We start from the raw sequence: 25,558 nt of genomic DNA on the forward strand, positions 1-25,558 counted from the left end.
ATTAAGAAATATATTAAATCAGACAGTGGATGAAAAGTAGATAATTCTGAGAGCTGGGACCAGAACCCAAGACTCCTTCTTCACTGCTGAGTACAAAAATCATTGGGCAATAAAGCCAAGCTCTCTCATCTCTTTGGTTTGAAATACTGCTCTGCCAAAGTCTACGGAGATTTTTGTCTCACTGCCTTCATGGGACCAAAATTCAACTCCTCTGCAAATATAGAAGAGGAAGGACTACTTTTTTATTTCATACTTTCTACTTGATGAGGCAGAAGAGACAAGGGAGCAGGGCATGCAGAATGATACTAAGAAAGGAAGAAGAAGGGGAGTTCTAGAATATTTTAATGATAAATATGAAAGTGCTTCAGTTTAAATTAATTTTTGATATGTCACTTTAAAATTCAATTAATCTTAAACAGTACCTGTCTTTCCTTTCAACTTCATTATTTTAATTTATATTTTTGAAAACAACTGCACTCATGCCACTGCAGTATTTAATAGTTTATACCACCAAACCCCTCACATTTATATGGCCTGTAATTAACTGTGGGGTACAAATAAAGGATTTCTTCCTGATTACAAGGAGAGAATTCACAGAAATAAAAAAGATTTGTGCATTAATTCTCCTCCATATTTTAAAACAGGCTTGTTGCATAACTATTGCATAGGCATATCTTAGATGTAGTATTTCTTTAGTGCCCTAGAGATACATCTAATAAATCTGTTATTTTGCCTTTAAGCTCTATTCGCCCATGATACAAGAACGAAAAATGAAAACACAAAATAATAGTGCAGATTTTCTTTCTAAACCTTACTTCTATTGTAAGAGTTTAAAAGACCCACTTGAATAAAAAAAAATACACTATACTTTTTTAGAGGGATTCACATACGAAATGAATTGTTCAGGAGTATTTATAAATCCACAGGTTTAGTACTTCAGGGCTCCAGAGTTAACTGGTATTTCTGGACTACAGACACAGCACACTCTGATCATTCAGCAGTCAGTGGACAAGAACAGGCTAATAACAACACGTAAGGGCACAGAACATCATTGTCCTGCCAGTTCTCAGGTCCTGTTATTCAGGAATATCTCCTATGCTCCCTGCCTGAGGCAGCACAAAGGCTTTAAAGGCACAGTTCTTGAGATTCAATTTCTATGCTTACTGGAGTTATACCTCCTGACTACAGTATAGTTCAGAAGCCTTTTCTTATCTCAATTTCCTGCATCAGACATGTCCTCTGACGTACGACAAGCCCTCCAACCACACTGCTCTGGAGTGGTCTGCAAATAAAGAGGTTTAGTAACTAAAGAGCTGAAGTGGGAGTTAAGGATGAAATTAAAGTGAAGGAAATTGTTTAAAACACGGGTCTAGCACTATCTAGTGGCAGTAGGAAGATAAACTACTGCTTTACCTATTACATCTGACAAGAAAGACAAGGAAAGTTACATCATTTTAGTTGTATTTTTTCCATTAGACTCAGTCTGAGCATGACCAGCATTTTCCTTCTTTGCATCCAATTATGGCAGGTGATAAGGAGCAGTGTAGATGAATTAATGAAAGTGTCACCTCTCCCTCCTCTGCAGTATCAGCAGGATTTTCTATCCAACATAACACAGATCCTGAGAAGCAGGAAATCGGGGACACACCAGTGTGATTGCTGAGTTCACATGAGTGAGGTTTAAATCAGTCCCCACATCAGCATTTTGGCATCAAATTCCCAAGATCTGAGGAAGAATTGTTTACTCAGGCACAGTACATTGACTTACCACATTCATGTTATCTTCTACTTGCACTGATAAATCAGGGCACCAGAATGCAAGGTGTAAACAGAGTTTGGGGCAGTTTGCTGCATCCAGCCAGCAGTTTGCTGGATCCAGATCCAGTACTGGTTCCAGTAATGGAACTTGCCATCTCCATTCCTTCTGGCCACACCAGATCCCAGCTGGTTCTAGCAGGAGCCCTGCTGCAGACCCCAGCTGGCCTTGGGGGTCCAGCCCAGCCCATGGGACCTGGGCAAGCACAGGGCCACCTCTGCATTCCCATCGGGCACCTACAGACAAATCATGAGCCCTGAACACATTCCTGTCAGTTCATGTAAGGCCAGTGGGAACTTTACATCTCCAGGGTTGCTACAGGATGTCTATATGTCTGACCCCAAACTTCCAGTGCTTAATTAGAATCCACCCTTTGCCAGATGAAAACAGATTTCTTAGCACAATTACCTGACATATTCCACAATACACATGCTCAAACAGTAAGACTTTTCACTCTAAAGTCTAACATCTGCAAAACCAACACAATTCTTACTCTAAACCAGTTGAATTAGAAATAGACTCTTCTCTTTCTTAGGAATATAATCACATTAGACTGCTCATTCTAAACCCTTATCCATTTATTGCAATAGACTGAGAAATCTTCCTTGATTTTTTTTCTTACCAGGGTGATTTGTCTTGATGTGAGATTTTATAAGTCGATCTTCAGAAAATGACTTCTCACACACAGGACAGGAATAACTCTTTTTATCCTTAAGTGAGAAAGAAAGAGATTGCATTTCAGTCTACTGGTATAATCACTATAGTCATTATTCAGTAATCCATGGTTCTCAACAAAGTTATAATTCAAGGTTCAGTTTTTAAGTAAAAAAAATGAATGTATTTATAGTGAAATAAGTGAAGGAGAAATATTAAAAGACTCTAAGCACATCATTAATCCTCATGAATACTGGGCTTCAAGTTACAGCAGATGAGAATATGCACAATAAATGTAAGCATTATCTTCTGACTGACTCTGTAGAAAATCAGGAGTTGAAAGATCAAGTCACAAACCAGAAGAAAATCTATTTGATGTAAGCAGTAATATTTAGGGGTTTTTCTTCTTTTTTTTTTCTCAAGTCCACCCATCTGAAATCAGGATCAGATCTTACCCTTCTAAAGACAACCACCACTATGTGGATTTATAAAATGTCCTGAAATTGAGCAGCAGAGTTAACAGTGACAGATGCCATTACTAATTCAGTGTCTACATTTCTAGCTATTTTATAAATATTCAGCATTTTATGTATCAGTGATAAAGTCTTATTCTAGTATTTTGATTTAGAGACTACTGTAGATTTTCTCAGTGTCACTAATGTTATAACAGACTTAACACTATCAATCATGTTCAACTGGAGAGTTTTGATGTCATCTTTTCCTACATGTAATTTTAGTCTAATTGCAATTTTTCTGTTTTTACAAATGCATCTAACTCCTAAAAATGTAGAAATTTTCTCCATTACACTTTAAATTAAATCTTGACAGTCACAATATAAATTGGAGAGATTGATCTTTCCAGAAGTACCTGCTGGCACTGGATGCTCAATCCAATGAGTGGGTCATAGTCATCTCTGCATTCAGTAGATTAATTTATGAGGGGATTACCAAAACCACAGATGGAGGGAGTCTAGCTAGTCCTGACAGCTGGGCAGGTGCCCAGGTAACACAGTACTTGGTTGGAGAGGTGCAGCTGCCCACCTAGCAGAGATCTCTGAAAAGGTGAGCTGAAGCCACAGAACAGACATTTCACTACCTATTCCAGGACAGAAATACTTCCTAAAGAGTGTGGAAGGAAGATTATTGATCAAAATGGGACAGACCCCTGTGTTATGAAGGAGAAATGTGGAGATCACAGGAGGCTAAGAGTCCTGGACTCTTCCCGTTTCTGACCTTTGACCAAACAGCATCTGTATAGCAAGGAGGACTGTACAAGGAGGTCATTATTGTCCAGATGCTGCAGCTGTACATGGACACCTCTCTTGAAAGGAAAGCAAAAATTGATGGGTTTTCATGGCAGACAGGTTCTGGAATATGAAGCAGCATTGGCAGTCAGTCTTATGTACCTCTGAGAAACAAATCCCTGAGTTGAAGTACCTACAAGTTAAAACAGGCAGTAGCCCTAGAACACTTGGGCTGAAATAGCAATAAACACTCCCACAGCTGTAGGATATGGAGCTCTCACTGGCATTGATGCGGCAGTGGCACAAGGAGAATTCTGCCTGAGCTGGCAGTCATTTGCTCCTGTGAGAAAATCAGGGACTGGGGATGGTAGCTACACAAGGATTACCACCCTGAGGGCTGATCCTTGCTGCAATGGAGTTTGGGCAGTCATCATTCTAAGCCCTAAGAATCTTAAGGGAAAAAAAGGAACATCAGACAATACTAGCTGAGTTTTGGAGGAGATTCAAGGAGCCTACAAAGCCGACAAAATCTTGAAAAAGAGCTGTTAGTTTGTGGAATTAGGGTCTCTCAAATGATATAACCTAAATCTGCCACTGATGATTTTGGATTTCTACCTGAACATGTTACTCCAATAGAGATTGGTAGATTAATCATAACTCCATAGCAATGTTTGCACCTTTTCAAAGATGTAGTTGCAGGACCACATTCATAATTTGGCACATATAAGAAAAACAGCACAAAATCATTTAGGGGCTCTTGAGCTGAAATGTGTTGACAGATCTCAGTCTGTTCCTCAAACTTGCTATATATCTGATTTCAAAATATACAATAAATAAAGAAAAAAAAATAGCATACTTTTAATGTGCAGTTGGGTGTTGCTGGTCTTTAATACTCATTGAATTAAGTATTTTTCAGTGTGGCCAGAACATTGAGAAAAATGTTAAAAAATAAAATAAAAATTCAGCACTCCACTACACACACATTACTTCAGCTGAAGTGCTGTTAACTGTGACAACTTCACATTCTTATTAATATTGTTGAGGAAGGCAAGGCTATAATCCTATATCTTAGAGGAAAAACCAAAATAATCACTAAATGCATCAAGAGCTACAGAGCAACACGAATGAATGGGTGCTGAGAACTCATCTTTCCATAAGACGATAGTAACAAAATTCTTCAATAATGAAATAATGCCAACAGCTTTTTTCAACCTGTTAGGAAGTTATCTACACCAAGGTGTGCAGAAGTGATCTTCAAAAGGGTTATTATTTGTAGTGTAACAGAGCATGCCTAGGAGCACTGAGTCCTTTCAAAATGTGGCTCCAGTTCCTCACAGAGGAACCCAAACCTTTCCTTGCTGGGTACCCAGGCCAGTGCCAGAGTACTGGAGTTTATGCTGTCTGCTTGGAATGCTTAAATGTTCTTCTGTTGCTGCCCTGAGAGCTTGTGTGAGTCCTTCAGTGCAACCCCATCAGTCTCAAAACAGCCTTTAAACATCCACTGCTGCAAATGCAGTATTTCAGAGCACGCAGATTACAACACAGAGCCCCAGAGACGCTTCCCCTGCTCCACAGCTCCAGCTCTTCAGGGGCCCTGGCCATAGGTGATGACAGAAACCCTTTGAAGGCTGATGTTGCAGAAATACCTGAATCACATTCTCAGCAAGCAAGCTCTCCTCTGGTAAGAATGAAAGCTATTTTTCCTATGCCTTATTGGAATACCTGCCTTTTAAATGCCTTTGAAGGTTTTTTTGAAGGGCGCAAACAGAAGCAAAGCATGGAGAGAACTGCATCTACCTTTGTTAGAGACCAGCTGCAAAGTCCAATCAGCTGTTTAAATTTCAAAGGCAATCACTGCCTGATATTTGCTCAACACCCCTATTAGCCAATTTGAGAAAATATAAGAAACTTAAAATAATTCCTAAATAAAGATAGGTTTTTGACTGAAAGTGTTGTTTACATTCCATAAAACAGGAATTTAATTAGGTATGTAAGTATTCTTAAATTAGTGAAAATAAATTAGCCTAATATTATAACAAATTTTCTTGTTTATACTACTTCTTTATTAAATAAGACCACTTACATAATAATCACAATGCATTTCTCTTTATATAAATGAATTAAAATTGTGCTAAGAAAGCATCAGCTACATTGCATTACCCATTTAGAGTGCTCTGAAGAGAATTTTATTTCTCTGAGGCACGTGTTTCAAAATAATTCAAGGGGTAGGTACACAAGTATACAGTCACAAAAATAAAAATTAAACCCCTCTACTAAATATTGGTACTCACAGAATATCTCCAGGAAATGCTCCCACAACTCAATTAACACAACATTTGATTGCATAATTTTGTAGAGGAATAGAGGACCAAAGCCTGCTCCCATATCTATCCAGATCAACAGAAATTTAATTTCTAACACCCATGGGATCAGAATTAGACCCCCAAGTTACGCTTCTGAGGAGTGAAGACCTCCAGAAATCTCCACCACAGTTGTCATGATGTTCAAAGAAATATTTTCCCAAAAGATTCCTGCATTAAACTGATGTCCCTTTAAAATGCAACTCATCTAAAAGGATGTGATGTACTTAGGAGACAGCTGTGCACACATGTGAAGGAGGCTACAGAAAAACATGCAGATGTTTAGACAGATTTTTCTGAAGTCTGGCAAAAAGCAGAACTCAGCTCACAAAACGACAAGCAGCTGCATACAGCACTTAAGCATTTTTTGGTGAAATAACTTTAGTAAAAACAAATGCCAAGCTGACATTCATTATAAAAGTGAGGACTAAGAGCAAAAGCTGCTTTCCAACAGTGTGCCTGATCATTAGACCAGAGATGTTTTTGTTAACTGCTTCCCTTTGCAGTACCTTGCATTCTTGACTGCTCAGCAGCACTGCTCCAGGGGAAGAGCTAACACAGCCAGAACAGTGACCATATGAAAATTTACTCTCCTCAGCAAGGGCAAATAAGCAATCAGAGCTTGAGCATCTCACATCCTACCAACAGCTACACTATTACATGAAAGGTCAACAGCATAATGGAATTTCTAAGCATCCTTCCAAAGACAAGAATAATTTACATCCCAAAATGTGCATCAAAGTAGATGCAAGCACCTAATAACAGGTGATGGCTCTGGGTCTGAACTGCAGTTTTATAGAGGTGCTAATGTTGCAGTATCAATTACATACATAGACTTAAAATATGTTCAGAGACAAACCTCTCTGTGATGTTTATCTGCTCGGCACAGCAAGCATGGCAAAAGCCACTGGGGGTTGTAAACAAACTCTGGTACCTACTTCAGCATTGTTTAATTCCACACCTTGCCCTTTAATGTTACCATGAGCTCATTCATAATATATAATTGTACTGAAGCAATTTCAAACTGCCCAGCCCTTTCCTAGGTCCCATGACACTGAAGTGATTGGTCATGTCAGAGTTTGAACTTTGGAGGAGCTCAATAAATGCCAATAAACACCAAAAATCTACAATAAAAGCCCTTAGAGCAAAAGATGAGTACTGAAAATCAGAATCAAGCCATGCTTCAATTCCCTGGTTTCAAAAATAAAAATCTTCCCTGTAACAAAAATGTGTAGCAAACACAGAAGGCAAGAGGCAGCACATTCACACTCCCCATCATCATCTGCCAGGGAATAACCAACCCCAAATTCAGTGCAAGACTCGGGTGCTGCACAGAGAGTAAAATGGGTGTCTATACAGTGATCTATACAAGGATGAAGGGAAAGCTGCTTTTCAATATCCATCATTTATCTTCTACAAATAATGCAGGGATCCAGCTGAAATGCAGCCAGCAAGGAGCTGATGCAGGATACCCATCCACACAAAGAACTGAACTGAGATGTCAAGATCTTCTGTCTCCAGAGAAGTTTAAATTTTAAAATTTATTAAGAATTAATTTTTCAAATTAAAATTAAAGTAGATTTCCACATTTAACGTGCATAGATATATTTTTGAAGAAGTGGTCCTTTTCACTGAGATATGCATAGAGTAAATATACCAAGCAGTGGGCACAAAGATCAATATGAGAATTGCCAAATTCAGCTACTAAGTAAATTCTAATACATGAATTTTTCAATCCATTTAAATGAATATATTTGACAGTAAGCATCAGTAAGCATGCTTCTGAAAGATCGTGCTATCACAATGCTTTTAATTATGAAATCCATTTTCTCAGTTCTATTTAGAATTGATAGAAAATGATGTTCCTGGTGGGAGCTGCTGGACATTCATCACACTTGAAAACCAGGTACTTATGGAAGGATATAAGGAGAGCTAATTGTAGACTTTTTTGTCTTAAGTGTTCTTAGATATCAATTACACAGATTTTTGCTATCACATGGGCATTGTAAACATCATGAATTCAAAAACATCCAAAAAGAATGTCTATTATGTGGATTTTCTGCACCTTTCACAACAAATTCAGATTCCATTTCAAATATTTATAGAAGGGGAGAACACAAGGGGAGAAATTTTTCCTTTTAGCATCATCTCTTCTGTTTGGTTTTAAAGTTCTTCAGAAGTAGCTGCTTAAGAAGAGTATGAGTTCTGTTCCAAATACCATTAAAGTAAATTCAGCTGTTGGAAATACTGACCAATAGCCTATCAAGACCTGGTTTTAGCACATGGCACTCTGAGGGCTTTCTGAACAAGACGGGAACATTTAAAATGAGATCTCTCTGTGTTTGTTAACACAACAGAAAATGTTAGATGTTCAAGAAACTAGTAAAAAATCCTTTTTAACAACTTAAATATCTTGTGTCTGTAGTAATTAAGAAGAACATATTTCCATTTTACACGAGTCATTTATTTATGAAGGAAGGGAATTCAGGTTCACAGAATGAAGTAATGTAACAATAGTACCAACTTTATTCTACTTGCTCAAAGGATCTGAAAATACTGGGGAAACCAAAGAGAGAAAATGGATACAGACATACTCCTGTGGAAACAGCTCTGAGAAGGTCCAAATATCCAGTAACTCTAAGTCAGGTATTCCCAGAAGTGTGCAGAGAACACACAGGTTAGAACCCTGAGCTATGTCTTCAAGTATTGCCACAGAATTACAAATGCTGAAGAAGACACTGAATTCAGACAAACACACATTTGGTTTGCTACTCACCAGATCTGAGTGAACTTTAAGGTGTGCCTGGAGTTTGTATTTGTCTGGAGTGGAGTAGTCACAATGTTCTGTGGGACATTTCAGCAAAATATTGCTGTGTTTCTGGATGACATGACGCTTAAGGCAGTTCTTGGTGATGGAAGAATAATTGCACTGGGAGCAGTAATATAAATGTTCTCGAGTGTGTGTTCGGACATGCATGTCATAGTGCACCTGGTACCAAAACAACTTGCCTAAAAATCAAATTAGACATGAAGAAAGTAATTCCTAAACAATTGTTAGTGAACATTCAAAAAAATAACCAATTTTCTTTTAGGATAAAACACACTGTTTGAATCCTGTCCCTTTTCTCTTTGATGAAAACTTGTCTACAGACCCTTCACTACTGAAAATATGTTTACAAATCGACCTCTGCCTAAGAAGATCATGTTATATGTCCTGAAACAGCCTAACAAGGGCCACTTCAGTACATATCAATGATCTTTTTCCTAAAGAAAAAGTCCTTTACCTCTGTTCTCTTATGCAAAGAATCTGAATGCAACTGAACACTAAAGAAGATTGTCAAAATATTTTTTGTTACTTTCTTTCATCTTACTCCTTCTTAAAAGCCTTTTGGCATAATGGCACAAAAAGTTCAGAGCAATTCATCTAAAGTACAATATTACACGATGTCTCAAAAACTTGTTTTTTCAGACTTTGGTTCCTTTCCCTTTTCAAGAATGAAAGCTACAAAATACATCCTGAATTGCTTCCTTTCCAGTTATGTAAACACAAACATTTTCAGTTAGAGTAAGTGGGAATGGTGTGTTATTCCCACTTCCACAAAAAACCCAAACAATTACAGTCAGGATAGTCTTGATCTGATACCATGTAATTAAAATTTTCATTTCAAAGAACCTGATTCAAAACAAGACACAAAATTATGCCAGTATCTATGTTTCTGTTGTACAGAATGTATATTACTATACATCCTCCTACACTGTATGAAAAAAACTGGATTTTGTATTGAGCTGATAATGAAGCTCAAGCATTAAAGCATGGACTGAACTAATGCTGATCACATGCCTAAATCTGCTGTGCTTGGCCCCAGTGAAAGTTGTGACCTGGGGAGATGCATGTGGACAGAAATAATCAAATTCTAATAAATTTCACATCAACAGATAATTGAGCCTTGCAATGTACTGCTTTGCTATACTCTACTAATGAGTTTTTTGAAGAGATTTGACTCATTTCACATTATATTTACAGTAAAAAATAAATCCCACTGGACCCCAGAATCCATACTGAACTACAGAATTAGAGCTGCTGCAAAGATATACAATTACATCACTGTAAACTGGAGGAGCAGGAGAAACATTGCCCACTGCATAAGATTTTAAAAACCCCAAATATAATTCCACTGCTCCTTACCACAGTATTCACATTCCAAGTCTCCATAAACCTTCCTTATCCTCTCCCGCAGCTCAGTGTTCATTTGTCTCTTCTGCAAGCTGTCCAGGATCTGCATGAAGGCCACGGATCCATTCCCCCCACTGGCTGAGGCTGTGTTAGAAGAGGCTGCTTGTGGGCTGGTGGCTGCACCAGCTTCTGCTGCTGCCAAAGGGTCTGTGGGTTCTGCTGAATTTTGAATGGGTATATTGCTTGTTTCTGATTCTCCAGGAGGAACAGACTGGATTGTCTCTTCAAGAACTGGAAGGTTCTCAGTCATTGTGTTGTTCTGACTCACATCTAAACTTTTGTCTTCAGATAGTAAAAGATTAATTTCTTCACCCTGCTCATTTACAGAACTGCATTGAGCAACTTCCTCTTCATTTGGAGGAGAACCTTTAAACTCCTCAGGGCCAGCAGTACCATTTTTCAGTAGGAAGCAATCTGATGTTACACAGGGCTGAATGTCTGGGACTGCTACATCTGTTGTCTGACAAAGTGTCTCTGCTACATTCTTCACCAGAGGATTTTCTAATTCTAAGGAAAGGACTGCATCAAGTTTTACATCACCATTATGCTGACCATCATGGTTTACATCTGCAGCTGCTGATTCACCTTTAGAAGCAGATGGCTGTGGGGTGTTAACAGCATCACTACTTGTGACAGTCGATTCGCCTGCAGTTTGTGTCTGCTGTTCACCAAGGGCTTCTGGCTGGATATCACCTCCTGGCTCAAGCAGGCAGAAGCTTTGGTTGATGGAGCTATCAAAAACAAAATCCTCCTGCAGATCTGCGTGCACATCTTTGATGTGAGCACGGAGCCTCACAGAACTGACAAACTTCTTCAGGCACACAGAACACACGTACACAAAAGGGTGCTTTCGAACATGAAGCTCAAGGGCTTGGTATTTAGTGGCTCCATGGCCACAGAGCTCACAAGCAAAGGGTCTTTCATCACCATGAACGAGCATGTGGCGGTCTCGGTCCAGCTCATTTTTGAATTTACGCTCACAAATATGGCAGTCATAGAGAAGCTGCCTTTTGCCCTCTCGTGTCATCAAGCGAAGCTCATCGAAAACATCTTTCACCTTTTTGTCTTGAAGGTCGTGGGTCTCCTTCATATGCTTGATCAAATTTTTAACATCTGAGTATTTCTTTTTGCAGAAACGACAGTGCTGCTTAATCTTCTTGTGAACCCTTTCGATGTGGACTTTGAGGTGGCCTTTGCTGAGACAGGTGAAGGTGCAATAATCACAGCTGAACTTCTCCCCCGTGTGCTTCCGCAGGTGAACGTTCAGGTTGGCTTTGATGGCACTGGCATAACTGCAGTAAGAACACTTGTAAGGTTTCTCATTTGTATGAATCCTCAGATGTGCTTGGAGGGAGTGTTTAAATTTGAACACCTTGTTACAGTATTCACATGTAAAAATTTTCAGTTGAGTTGGACCTAACCTAAAAAAACCCAAACAAGAAGTTATATTTACAGTAGTGAACCTTGGTAACATAATGTGTTGAAATTTCTCTAGACATTCATAATGGACAGAAATGCTTAGTTTAAAAAAAAAAATGTATTCTCCAAAGACATTTTAAATTATACAGCTTATTCATAGTTAATTTTCAGCTCTTCCTTTATTTAAAGGTCTCAGAAAAATACCCCAGTTTCATGAAAATGGATGGAAGCACTTCATTCATATTTTGCATGAACACAAATATAAGTACTTTAAAACTACCTGCTTGTTTTCATTGCCTGTTCATATGGGGTTTGCTGAATGGCATATTCTTGATATCCTTTTCGTTGTGATGGGTCTTGGACTGTTGTGTCTGGAGTTTTGGGGTCACTTTCATGAGGAGAAGCCTCAAGAGGAACAATTTTTCTGGCTCCTAAAGGGAAGAATGAAACGAAGCTCATCAAAAATTTCACACTAGAAACATGCATTGTCTATAACATAAAAGTGTAAATTAAACAAGAAACTCTGTTATCATTAGTTGACTGTTTTTCTTTCTATTGTTAATGATGGATACACTTCCAGAATCCATCAGTACTTACACCACAGTTCTGCTTAAATAACTTGCCAGGACTGATAGCTCAGAGCCTTATTTACAGTGATTGATGCCTGCTACAAGGAGATCCTACATCCAAATATTTCCACCTTCAAAAGATTGTAAATCTTCTAAATAAAATTTGAATTTTTCTGTTTCTGCTTTATACCACATTGTTTGAAAAGATACATCGAGCTGTTCAATCAGTTCCACAAATAAGGCTGGGGAAAAGTTTAGTCTAAAGGACAATTAAGTCTATATTTAAAGCTATGTACATGTTTTCCTTAAAGTCCTTATATTTTGGGGCATATTGCCATCCCCCAGAATAAAATAATATGTTTGGAACAGGCTTCCCAGGGCAGTAGTCACAGCTCCAAGCCTGACAGAGCCCAAAAAGTGTTTGGACAATGCTCTCAGGCACATAGTGTGATTCTTGGGGCTGTCCTGTGCTGGGCCAGGAGATGGACTCAGTCTTTGTGGAGCCTTTCCAACTCATTCTGTGCTCCATGTGTACGCCTCACTCTCCACTGGGAGCAGAAGGGGCTCTACTGAATGCATTTAGCCCAGATTCCTGAAAATATTATTTACAAAATATAGGCAGCACTAACATAAACTCTCTGAAAGCACAGTGGGAGTTACCCAACAACAGGTGTGAAAGACTTAGTGAGGAGTCTAGGAGGACATGGAGGAAAGAAGCGCTGTAGACAACAAGGAGAAAAACAGATTCTGTGGGTCCTTCAGAGTGATTTTAGTGGGAAATTCAGATATTTTGAGAAGCGGCCATATGGGAGCACCTAATGCTATTGAAGCTTTTCCTATCAAACTGGACATCAGGCAGCTCTATAACTAAACAGAATAACTAAACTGCAATAACTCTGGTGCTCACTAAACTGGTTTCATCTAAAACTAGCTTTTTTGGAGTACTTTTTTTTAATAATGCTTTCAGTTCTGTACTAGAGATTCTGCAGGTTCAAGAGAACTGATCTTCCAAGTTTTCACCCTAAACATTACCAGAATATTACAGCTTCTATTCTTCCTGTTCTTCCCTTTCCCAAAAATGTCAGGTTGTCCACAGGATTTCATCTCCCAAATTGCACTGTCCCAGTGAGATGGGACCTTGTCATTACAGCACAGGGGCCATGGCTCAGTCTGTGGGTTCAGTACAAAGGTAACGGAATAGACATCAGACACCAGAAAAGTGTTCTGATACTTCAATACTTAAAATAGAAGCAAATTCTATATTTAGAGTGACTCAGTTAAAAGAAAATAGGTCTTAAACTGCTTTATATGCATGATTGCCTCTTCTAGGCCTCCCATTTCTTGACTGTGAGACAAAGATTCTCATTAAATGCGCCACACTAACTCTCCTCTGTGCCCTTCTGCATTTCAGGATGTTTGAGCATTTTCTAAAAGGACTGCCAAACTGTTTAATAGACTTTCATACTACCACTATAAAAATTTAATCACCTAAACGGATGAACTGAATATATACTCACTAGATAAATACTAACTCACCAGTATTTTGCATACTTTGAGTGAGCAGAATTCTCCAAGGTTATCCTCATGTTACTGCCTCTAAATTACCTATGCATTTCACAGAAAGACAAATGTCTTTAAAAACTTGAAGAGGGAGATTCAGATTTTCAGTCATGCTGATGAAGTACCTGCTCACAAAAGGCAATCATGTCCCCTAGTGGGACGTTGCTACTTCCCACCCTTGGAAGACAGGGAAGCATTCAGAATTATTAGATGACTCCATCCTCTTGGGATGCTGACTGAGGGTACCAACAGACCAACAGCCACTGCAATCACCACTAGATCACAAACTAATGACTACAGCATATGCCCAGGAAGTGAGAAAATTGGTTTCTAGGCTCTACCCAGCCTAGCCACCACATCTCCCAAATCCCAAAAGAATGCCCTCGGTATTCGGGTTAGGGAAATGCCTAAGAACAAGGCAAACACATGCAAGGTCTTATTTTTTATTTAAAACATCAAATGCCAATAAGGAAGATAAAGGTTTTCCTGCTTCCCTAGGCAATCATTTCAAGAAGTCAAAGCATATAAATATCAGGGTAAAAAAAAAAGAAGTTTACTGTACTGATAATTTCTTTTGCAAAAATCCTTCCTCCAGCACTATCATATCTCCATTTTAAAGGCAGAATCGACTTTAGTTTACTAGACTTTATTTATGCCTTTTGCTTTCCTCTTTTTCAGTCAATATCACCTAAGTAAATCTGCCTTCAGAAGAATAAGTTTTGAGTTCTTCATGGCATTCTGACAGCAGCTTCTACAGATAAGCATTACCCAGTGAGCCTCATCTCTGCCTCAAACTCAGAGATGGCCTCCAGTGTCTTACAGTCTGTCCCTTAGAAAAACAGCCTGACCTTCACTACAGAGATCTCCAATACTTATCAACAGTCTAAAAGGTAATGGAATTATTAGGAATGGATCAGAAATAGACCAGGAAAGAACATCAACCTAATTCCTATTAATTCAACTAAATTCTGCAAATGCCCTAAGGTTTCAAGTACAGATCACAAAAAAAGGATAAATGAGAACTTCAGAAAACAGTAACAAAGACAAAATCAGAAGTATTTTGTTTGGGAAAGGGATAGAGAATTTGGAGGCCTTCAGCTTGGAAAAGAGGTAACTGAAAGTGAAATATCAGAAAAAACTCTGTAATAAGCAATATTGTGGAAAAAAAAAGTGTGAATAATCATTATCTTGCAACCCACAAAACACAGTTCAATGCAGACAAACTAAAGGAATATGCACTTTCACCCCACATTTAATTAAGTTACGGAACAATTACTGCATAATGTCACAGAGACTGAAAATATAAATGCATTCAAGATGGGACTTAGACAAATTAATCGATACATATTAAATATGATAATCTAATGCAAACAACTGTCAGAATCCATGAGACTTTACACAATAAGTGTCTTTTTCCTTTCCTATAGAGATGTTGCATGCTGCCTTTAGACCAACATTTTTTGTTTTAAAAAAGGACTTTAGCTGAAGTATAAAAAAAAATCTTCATAATGTAGGTATATATAACAGATTTTAACTGTACAGACCATAATTCTGGTCTGTAGAGTTAAAACAATGTGCTATGGATATGAAGTGAATATTTTTTTCTTACAATCTCGTTTTGAAGGAATGTGTTTTTCCAGCTTCCACAATATCCTGTGAAATGAGCTCCAAATGTGTGTGATCCATAGGAACACAGTTCTCAAAGTCATCAGAAACCAACTCTACCCATAATGCCAAAGCTCTCCATGCAAAGCTATCTCTAACCCTCAAAACAAAGCTAAAAAAAAAGCAAACGGACCATTTAACATTTGTGTAGGTTAGGTCACCCTGAGATTGAACCCATTTTAATTTAGACAAAAATAGAAATGCAGACCCGTGTATAGGAGGATGAAGAGTCCCCCTTTCACCAGAGCTGGACATTAAATTGGCTGAGCTAAATCCATCTGTAAACCCACAACAACATGAACACCTGCTCACATTCAGAAGTGCAAGGTTTCATTTTCCTAACCTTGCCTAATTCAATGTTTGTTGTAAGTCAGCATAAGGATAGCATCTTTTCTCTGGCCCTCCATTCAACTACATGTTGGTGATGCCTGAAAAGTACCAGCACAGGAGTTCATGAATAGGGTTAGAGAGGGGATCTGCCTAAAATCTCTCCTGCAAATACATTATTAATTTTCTAGTGTATTTCACTACAGAAGTGTATCAACAGGCACAAAGGACAGAAAGCTGGAGAAGCTGGATTCAAAGGACAGAAAGCTGGAGAAGTGCTGGAGGACAGCACTTGCTTGTGACATCAGTCTGTATTTACTGACCAAGATACTTTGAAAAGGGGCAGTCCCAGTCCTCCTCCTTTCCCTAGGAGGATCATTTTGCCTGATATTAAATCCATTCAGATGTGTCATAAACTCACAACCATCATTCCGTGAGCTACAGAACAGAAATTTTCTTTAAAAAAACTGCTATCATTTAAAAAGACTGCCACCAGTTAAACTAAATCAGTCCCAAAAGCAAAATTATATTCTTCCACTTCTTCCCCACTGCCCAAAAACTTCAATGGAAGAAAGAGCTGTGTTCATAGATTACAGATAGAATCCTCTCACACTGTGGCATTGTCGAAGATTGCATGCAAGATGTTTTCCGTTACCATCTGTATGGCTGATTACCTTGTCAAGTGGGCAGTTTGCCTTATCTCTCTCTTTGAGCGACCACATTCACACCTTCCTCGGGAGGGGACCTCTGCTGATAACAGACTATTGAATATCACTGCATGACTGATAAGAAGTATAACATCCCATTGTGAGATGCTCCTCCCAGAGGGAGGAGCCAAGCATTGCTACCCAGATACACTCTGAGATTCTGGAACACCAGCATGGCTTTTCTCCATGGGATTCCCCAGAGGAACAGCAGCTGCCTCTTCCTCCATTGGATCTTCAGAGGAAAGAATACATCCTTCTCTACAGATCCTTCTTGCTCCAACAGAACCACACCTGATACTTCAGAGGACTGCAGCCACATTTTCAATTGGACTACCACCAACACCCTGACCAACAGGCTGTCAGGTTGGGTTCTGACTCTGTCAGTGTTGTTCTAGTGGACTGCATTGTTTATTTTATTTCTTTTTCTTCCCTATTAAAGAACTGTTATTTCCTGCTCCCATATTTTTGCCTGAGAGCCCCTTAATTTAAAATTATAGCAATTCAGAGGAGTGGAGAGGGTTTACATTCTCCATTTCAGGGGAGGCTCCTGCCTTCCTTAGCAGACTCCTGTCCAAGACAGGCATGAGAACTCAGGTGGACTTTTATGGACAGTGGAAATCAGGCAGAGAAAAGCCTTCATGGTGTTGTATTACGAATTTGTAGCAGGAAAAAAATCCAACTCCTTTAGAAAACCAAAATTAATTATTCTCAAGAAACTGAATATTTCATTACTTCGAATTTCTTGAAAACAAATAAACAGAAAAATAATCTACCACTAACCATCTTCACAGGAACTTAAAACTAATCTCCTAGTAACAAGCTGAGTCTTTAAAATATTACAGAATTTACATAAACCAGTAATTTAAATGTTCACATCTCTCCTGAATCAAACTAACTGAGCATGAATAATAAATTGGTTTTTGACACCTTGATAATTTACAGAATTTAAACATGGGAAACAAAAGACATTAAACACCCAGAAGATGGAATATTTGGACAAATTTATTCACTTTTTCTTAAAAACAGACTTAAAAAAAGTGTCTGCCATTCAAAACAATTTTCAGAAGTGCATATAATTGTAGTTATTCCCTCTCTTAATTGTGATGCTTACAAAAAACTGTCCTGTGTTTGATCTGATGCCTTGGTGTGCTCAGGAACTCAGCACTCCTTCTCCTGAAGGTCTCCACATCCCTCCAGTTATAAAACCATGGAGAGGTTTGGGTAGGAAGGGACCTCAAAGGTCATTTAATTCCAACCTGTCTGCTGTGAGCAGAGCCACCTTCCACTAGACCAGACTGCTCAAAGCCCCATCTAACCTGGCCTTGAACACTTCCAGGGATGGGGCATCCACAAATTCTCTGAGCAAACTTTTCCATGCCTCATCACCCTCACAGTGAAGAAATACTTCTTACAACCTAATCTAAAACTACCCCTTTTCAGTTTGCAGCTGTTTCCCCTTACCCTATCCCTCCATGTCCAGGGGCAGGGTCCTGTGCTTGGCCTTGCCCTGCAGGAGTTTTGCCCAGGCTCACCTCTCCAACCTACCAACAAACTTCAAGGCCTGCACTAAAAAAAGAAACTACAGCTTTTATTCCAACTGTATTTACTCTGTGGGTTAATACCAGCTTTCAGATTTCTACAGCTGTAAATCTATTACCTTTCATATGCCTCCCCAGAAAACAGTACAGAAGAGGAGCACCAGGGAAAATCAAAGTTGCCCAAATGTTGTTTCTGGGAAGTTAAAAACCAACTGATCCTGTTTGTTCAAAGGGATTTTGAAAACATCCATTTAGTCATAATCTAAATGATACAAAGCATTGTCCTAAACCTCATTAGTGTTTAAGGAACTTTAAACTTTATTTTCAACTTAACATTACAGATGGTCTAGTACAAAGAAAGCAGAAGAGAAGAGAGAACTATTTTATCAATTTATACTCTTCAACAGCAGTCTACAGCAGTAATTCATCTCTTCAGCACAAGATAAATCTCCAGAAAAATTACTATGAAAAAGACTGTGAAAGACCTTTATTAAAAACTCCAGACATTTAAGTATTACTGAGCAAGGGGAACTGTCTAAGAATTGCTGGTGACATTAAGATACAGTTAGATTGTGGAAATTAATGGGAAAAAAATAGAAAGAAAATCAATGAAAAATAAATTATACGATAATTGCATTAAATATTTTTCTGTCGAATCCTTAACCACTAATATAGTTTCTTCTAGAATTTCCAAATTCTGAAAAGTTGTGTGGAAATCTATAACTTTTTGAAGAGTACTGACTTTTTTATTACACATAATTTAGCTCGGAACTTGAATGCAATAAGATTATTAATTGTCAGTCAAACAGATGAGAGGATCTTAAAAAACTGCTGCAGCTTCATACATGACCATAAATCCCTTTGGTTCATTAAATCCTTCTGAATGTTTGATGTACCATCCCCAAGTTCCTCCAAAGTTTAAGTTATTTAACTATTTTAAATATCTCAAAAAGCATATGTGCAAGAAAGCCCAAAATTTTGGTTTTACAAAGAAAAATTTTACTAGGTAGTAATTAAGGCAACAACATCTACTAGATTTACATTCCTTTTCTGCATCACATGCTTCATACATTTGCTTCATTATCTATATTTACTATTATTTCATTTGTCTTTTTAGTCCAGTTTTGTGAGGAAATGGGTCTTTGATTGCATTATTCACCATGTCTTTCCTTCCCCTCTCAGAAATTCTTGTAGTCCTTACCAGAAATGTAAAGGTCTAAGATAAAAATTCTTACAAAGTGCATAAAATTTAGCACCAGGACAGGGGAATCTCCAGTTATGGCTCTTTCCAAAGGCCCTGAGGAAGGGAGGTTTGTCTATATCCATAAATTAATACCTAAAGGTGTTAATTTACTTACACCTCCACGAGTCCCTGAATCAGCATATCACAGATCTCAATATCAAAAGATATTAACAACACAGAGAATCCTGCTAGCTTCCAACCCACAACAACAAAATGAAGACCTTAAAGTTGTTCTGATAGTTATAAGCAAAACAAATACTCAGAAATGTTAGCAATACTGAAAAGGAGAGCAATAAAACTACAAAGCTGAAAATAATGCACAAAACTATAAAAATGGATTCTGACATGGTTAATGGTTTATAACCAGTTAATGGTTTATACAAACAGTCAAATGCAAATCTAGGTTTAACTAAATTGTTTGAATCCTCTAATCATTATGTAGAACTTGATTTTTAAATATATATGCACTTTTCTGTTCTCTGGCCAGTATTTTAGCATTTTCTTCTTTAAAACTATTCACAGACTAAACATAACCAATGTTAATGCAGTAACTGAGGTTAACTACAGCCAGGTCCAGCATTTCTTGTACCTATGTAGAAATGTGACTGAAGTTCTACAATTATGTAGCTGCCAGATGAGGACACTCTATCAAGATAATCAAATAATGGTAAATATTTTTCATACACTGAACATTCTAAGTAATTTGTCTTAGACCTGTGAATGTTTTATACAGAGTCAGCATAATTTAAAAAAAAATTGTATAATTGGTGATTTTGATTACCTGGAATAGTTTCATGGGCTGTCAAAACCACACTTATAATAGGATTTTTAGCTCCTGAAACCTGCTCAGTCTCCTTAGTTGAAGCTGTTTTCTCTGTTTTCTGAGCTCTGGGCCTCTTGGGAGTTTTTTCTCGCTCATCTTCCTTCCTGTCAAGGTCAACGTCAGAATCATTACCTAAAGAGCAAACACCAAAAAGAAGGTAACTATGTACAAAAGCAATGCAGGTAACACAGTTACTAACACTGCAAGAACAAATGGGGAGAAAATTTATGCTACAGTAGAAAGAAAGATGTTATCAAATCAAGATGTGCTGCATGATCTCTAAAGGGGAACTTTTCCCCCTCTATTTAATAAAACTAGTATGATACTTATATAAACAAAGAAAATAACAGAGAAAAAAAATCAAAATTTAAAAAATGAACTCTCAGAAACATATGTGTCTAAATTCATTCACATTATTGTGGATTTCTGTGAAAATGCTACAAACTTTGTCAAAGTTCTCATGATTTTGCAATTTATTAACAATTCATTTTTCTCTTTTCCATATTTAATTGTTCTGACAATCTTAGGATTATTTTTGCTAGTACTGGCTTCATTATCCATCTTATTTAAGGGAAAGTCTTTTGACAATCTCTTTGGATTAGACCTTCCTCCTCTCCTGTTATTGTAAATCAACAGCCAGAAACATAATTTTCTTTTTAGTGTTGATTCAAGAATAATTAGGGTTCAAAATAGTTCTTTGGTTCAACCTAACTCCTGACATGTAACTCCTCATTTTGAAGGCCTGCACTTCCAAATCATTCCCTGTTGCTGTTCAGAATGTCTTCAACCTCTTAAATAGGATAAGTTTTCAACCTGTTAACTAGAAACCCACACAACAGTTGTATACAAAACACTCTTCTGAGATAACAATGAAGAGCCAGTAATCAGCTGATTTCTTTTTTAAAGCAAATGAAGAATTCCTTTACTGAAATACTAAATAATAAAAACAAAAGTAAAAAAACAAACAAACAAACAAACAAAAAAACCCAACAAAACAACAGTGTTTTTATAGATAAATAATTAGCAGCATAGATAAAAAACCAGAGAACTCTTAAGTTTATACAAATGAAATTTCTTATATTAGATGAAGTGGTAGAAGATACACACAAGAAAAAATGAAGGCATTATGCAAATGTTCCAGAGGCCATGAACAAGGAAGGAAGAAACTAATGGAAGGAAACGGTAAATAAAACCAGTGAGTTTTTTCCTTTTTTTCCCTCTCTCAATCTACATCAGTTGATTCAATCTATATATATAAATATATATCAATATATATATCAATTTATACATCAATATATATAAAATATGCTGTAGCTGCCATAATGAGATAGGAAAACAAAATATAAATAAAAAACCAGTAAGAGCAAATCTGTAGTGTCCAGACTTGTTTCTGTCATGCAAACAGCAGAAGGAGTGAAAAGACATACAACATGGAAGCAGCTACTTTAATTCCAGAAATATTTTGTAAATACTCAGCTGAGATTGAAACAAAGACTGTCCCTGTGGCCTGACTCTAATGGAACAAAGGTTTGAAGTGTCCTGGCTGTTCCTTACAAAAATAAAGGACACAAGCAGAAGCTAAAGCAGCACGGGTAAGGCTGATCACATAAACTGCATAAACCACAATTTCTTTACTAGACACAGAACCAGAAGGAAACAAGGTGTGCAGGAAAAAGTTTAGCTTTCTCAGGGAATCTTGATACAGAATTCTGTATGCTGACAACTGGCAGTAAGCTGTAAGCCTGAAATTCATATTTAGAGTCTCCGGAATGAGGATCACAAAGCAAACTGAATTCAAACACAGCCAGCCATGATTCTGCCCAGCTTCCAGCTCCTCTGCATGGAGAGCCCCCAGCTTTTCAACACCCACTAATGATTTTTCCAATTTCATTACAAAAATTCCTTGATCTATGCCCCTTCTCAACTAGGTTTTTCTCTGTGGACTTCTATGATTTTGGAAAATATTGCTGCTTTATAGGTATAAAGAGCTTCATCATGTCCCCATTTAACTCCTTAATATAGTTGTAAATTATTCATTTATACTAAAAGCACACAGTTCTAACACTGATATTTTTCTGCAATACTTGAAAGGGATATTTGAAGATAAAGAAAAATCCCCTTCAAACAGAACCTGCTTGTGCAGTGGCTTCTTTTGGTGTGCTGAGCAGGGGTGTAAGGAAACAGTCAGACTCTATCTTACAGTTCTTTTCCAACCTTAGCAATTCTATAAAACAAACACATATTTCCACATTTTCTCCATTAAACAGCCTCTGTTAGTTTATTAGCAAGAATAAAATGAATCATCACAAATTTCTCAGCAGGATCAGGCTACCAACATAAGAAAGTTTTCTCATAAAGAATCACAGAAGAAACTGAGTTGGAAGGGACCCACAAAGATCACGGAGTCCAGCTCCTGGCCCTGCCCAGGACTGTCCCCAAGAGCCACAGCATGAGTCTGAGAATGTAATCTGTTTATTGAATTGTTTCCCTGAAGGTACTTCACATACTGGCTTAATTAATTAATTAATTACTCTGCTTTTGTTCAGTGGGCAGTAAGCATTAGAAAAGCATTAGAAAAAAGCCCCAGAAGACTTTATATACCTATGGACAAAACATGCTTTAGCTAAAAGAAATCCAGAACCATATATTGGAATGAAAGCACTGATGAGGGGAATGGAATTTTCTCCACTTTGCTAGGATCATGTAGTTCCTAGCATTTATATGAATAGAATCCAAGCACCTTACTCCTAAACTCTCCTTTCTATCCATTAGGAAGATTCTAACCATTAATCCATTTAATGATGAAGTAAAGTGGCTGAAGACAAATAATGAAACCATTTATTACTTTTCATGTTAATATGCAACTCTATTAACTTTTGAGTATTGGAATTCTACTAAAAAAAGGAGAACCACAGATTTGAGTTTGTTTGTGATCCATGGTGGTGAATAACTATGACCACAGTAGCCAACAAATGTTTCATATTGTTTTTCTTTCCTGGCTTGCCTCTGTCAGGCAGATCAGTTTGGCAGTTCTTTCAGTCCAACCAAGGGTCAAGGTGAAGAGATGTATTACAATAAACATTGCTGACGGTCTCCCTGCTTTCAAAACAGACCACAAATACTATTTTAAAAGACTTAACATACAGCATTGCAATATCAAAATATATCTTTGTTAAAACGGAGCTGTTTCATACATGTAGAATATTTGTGCATGTAGGCTAAGCACTAAAAATTATGGCCATACAAAAAAAAATTCCTACAAAACCCAAAGCTGGTAAGTACTTCAAACAAAGAACTCAATCTGAACTGCCTATATGCAACTTTCTCAATATGAGCTGAAAAGACCCATCCCCTAACAGGAGGATTACACTGAGTACAAGCAAAGGTGTGAGGCAGCTACTGAGTGCCATGCAATCGCAGTTAACACAAAAAAAGCCCACACACAGATTGGTGAGAAACAGCAGCGAGAAAACTCCACAGATTTCCTGACCACACATCTGCTACTAGTGCTGAGGATCTGTAAGAACACTCTCACCCTCATGTGATACCTGATTAAAAAAAAAAATCCTCTTTCTACAGTGATCTAGTTCTGATACTTAAACATTAAAATTTATTCACTAATTTGATGCCTCTTGATGACAGTAGCCCCATTCTACCCTGTCTGAGGGAAACAGACTTCCAGAAACATCTTCCAGAAACAATTTGTCGATAAGGAGCTGGGGCGTACATATCTACAACACTTTTTGCTACAAAGAGAACTATTTTGTGGTCTGTGTGTAACCTGAGACAACAATTCTTCAAACCAACACTCCCTATCAAAACACTAAAAGAACAAACTCCTTAACTCTCAATGACAGCTGCTTTGTTCTGAACTCTCTGTGCACCAAAAAAACCCCTGAAGTGGAAGGTGTGCTTTAAGAAAGGATTCAAAGAGACACAAAAGTATGTTTTAACGAAAAAGAGCTTCAACTTTGACCCCAGGGCTCAAACAACCCTTCTATAGTATGTGACTATCTCATCAGTATTTAGCTGCCTTCCTGGAAAAAACTCCTTCACTGTTAGGATCATGGATTAGAGTGTCAAATAAATGCTTTGTGCATGTCAACTAGGAAAGTTCTGCTGTATAATAACTACCATGGATTATAAAGGAACATTTAAAGGAATATAGAAAGGATGATTTGAAGATGATTTACGAGAAAATGAGTTTATGCCACTTGAATAGCTGAGTTTCTCCAGGCAGTAAAAGCCTTTGCTTGTTCTTGAACAGGTTTGTTTAGACCACCTGTCTCACTCTGCACCTCCCTTGCTGAGCAGCCAGCTCAGCACTTTGTCAGCTGGCACCTGGATCCAACAGACAGATGGACAGACTGCCCTCCCCTCCCCAGGGCTGGGCGTTTCAACACCGCCCGTGTTTGTGCGAGGAACACAACGCTGGGCTGCCCCAAACACAATCCAGGAATGGTCAGGGCTGTGATCAGCAGAGCTCCTGCCAGCTCTGAATTAATCAGGGCTTCCAGAGTCCCACTGAACTGCATCCTTCACCTGTCCCAGGATTCTGCTGGAGTCATTAACTGAACGGACTGCTCTCAGCATTTGTAATTGGATGTAGGACATTTTGCAGGCACAGCTACACAGCCTTAACTGGCATGTTTTTAAACTACTCTTAATTCAAATTACTATTTTTTAGCCTCTAAGAAGTGGTATTTTATAGCAGCAGGAGAGCAGCTTGGAAAAAAGAAAGTGAACTGACCATTTGAAATTAACACAGGCAATTGTTTCTCCTGCAGAGAATGACATTCTACTTGCAGGAAGAATTAATTTAAATTAGAATCCAGCTGATGGCAAAACCATTTTAAACTAAGGCCAAAAGTGACTTCTTTAAGATATATGTAGGCTCCCACTTCAGGAAGATTGAATGGTTCACTCCAGAGAAGGGACTGTAATCTGTCTTCCACTCAAATGCCATTCCCCGGCCATTAAATGTTCTCACTTGTACCTTTCCAGCCAGACCCAAACCATTAGCCAGAACTGTTAATTTTGTTTAACCAAAAGGAATCAGAAAAAAGTGTACGCACAATTTGGCTTGCAAAACAGCAACTTGCTTAGGCAAATAAGCACTCTATGAAAAAATATATTTACTAAGCATGTACATGGGGAAATTGGAAAGAGAGTGTATATTTTTAATCTTGTGCTGTATTGGCTTTGTGTGGCCATGTTTTGGTAGCAGTGGGAATACAGTTTGGCTTCTCTGATGGAGATTTGGGTTTATTCCTCATTATCCTGCTCTGATTGGATTGGTAATAAGTTAAATTGGCCAGGCTGTGTCTGTTCTTCCTGTGATGGTAACTGGTGAGCGACTGGTGAGTAATCTCTCCCCACAAGCCTTTGGTCGTATTTTC

At 38.0% G+C, this 25,558-nt stretch overlaps 1 protein-coding gene across 1 annotated transcript in view; it reads right to left on the reverse strand.

Moving 5' to 3' along the window:
* Positions 1 to 25,558, reverse strand: part of ZFAT (zinc finger and AT-hook domain containing) — a 77,002-nt gene that overhangs the window by 31,359 nt on the left and 20,085 nt on the right. Inside the window, exons 4-8 of the mRNA XM_030971913.1 lie at positions 20,118 to 20,291; positions 12,008 to 12,158; positions 10,261 to 11,729; positions 8,851 to 9,083; positions 2,439 to 2,526 (exon numbers count right to left, since the gene is read on the reverse strand). Coding sequence (XP_030827773.1) covers positions 2,439 to 2,526; positions 8,851 to 9,083; positions 10,261 to 11,729; positions 12,008 to 12,158; positions 20,118 to 20,291 — 2,115 coding nt within the window. The remainder of the gene's footprint in view (positions 1 to 2,438; positions 2,527 to 8,850; positions 9,084 to 10,260; positions 11,730 to 12,007; positions 12,159 to 20,117; positions 20,292 to 25,558) is intronic.

The sequence above is a fragment of the Camarhynchus parvulus genome, chromosome 2, assembly GCF_901933205.1.
Source record: "Camarhynchus parvulus chromosome 2, STF_HiC, whole genome shotgun sequence".
NCBI classification, from domain to species: domain Eukaryota; kingdom Metazoa; phylum Chordata; class Aves; order Passeriformes; family Thraupidae; genus Camarhynchus; species Camarhynchus parvulus.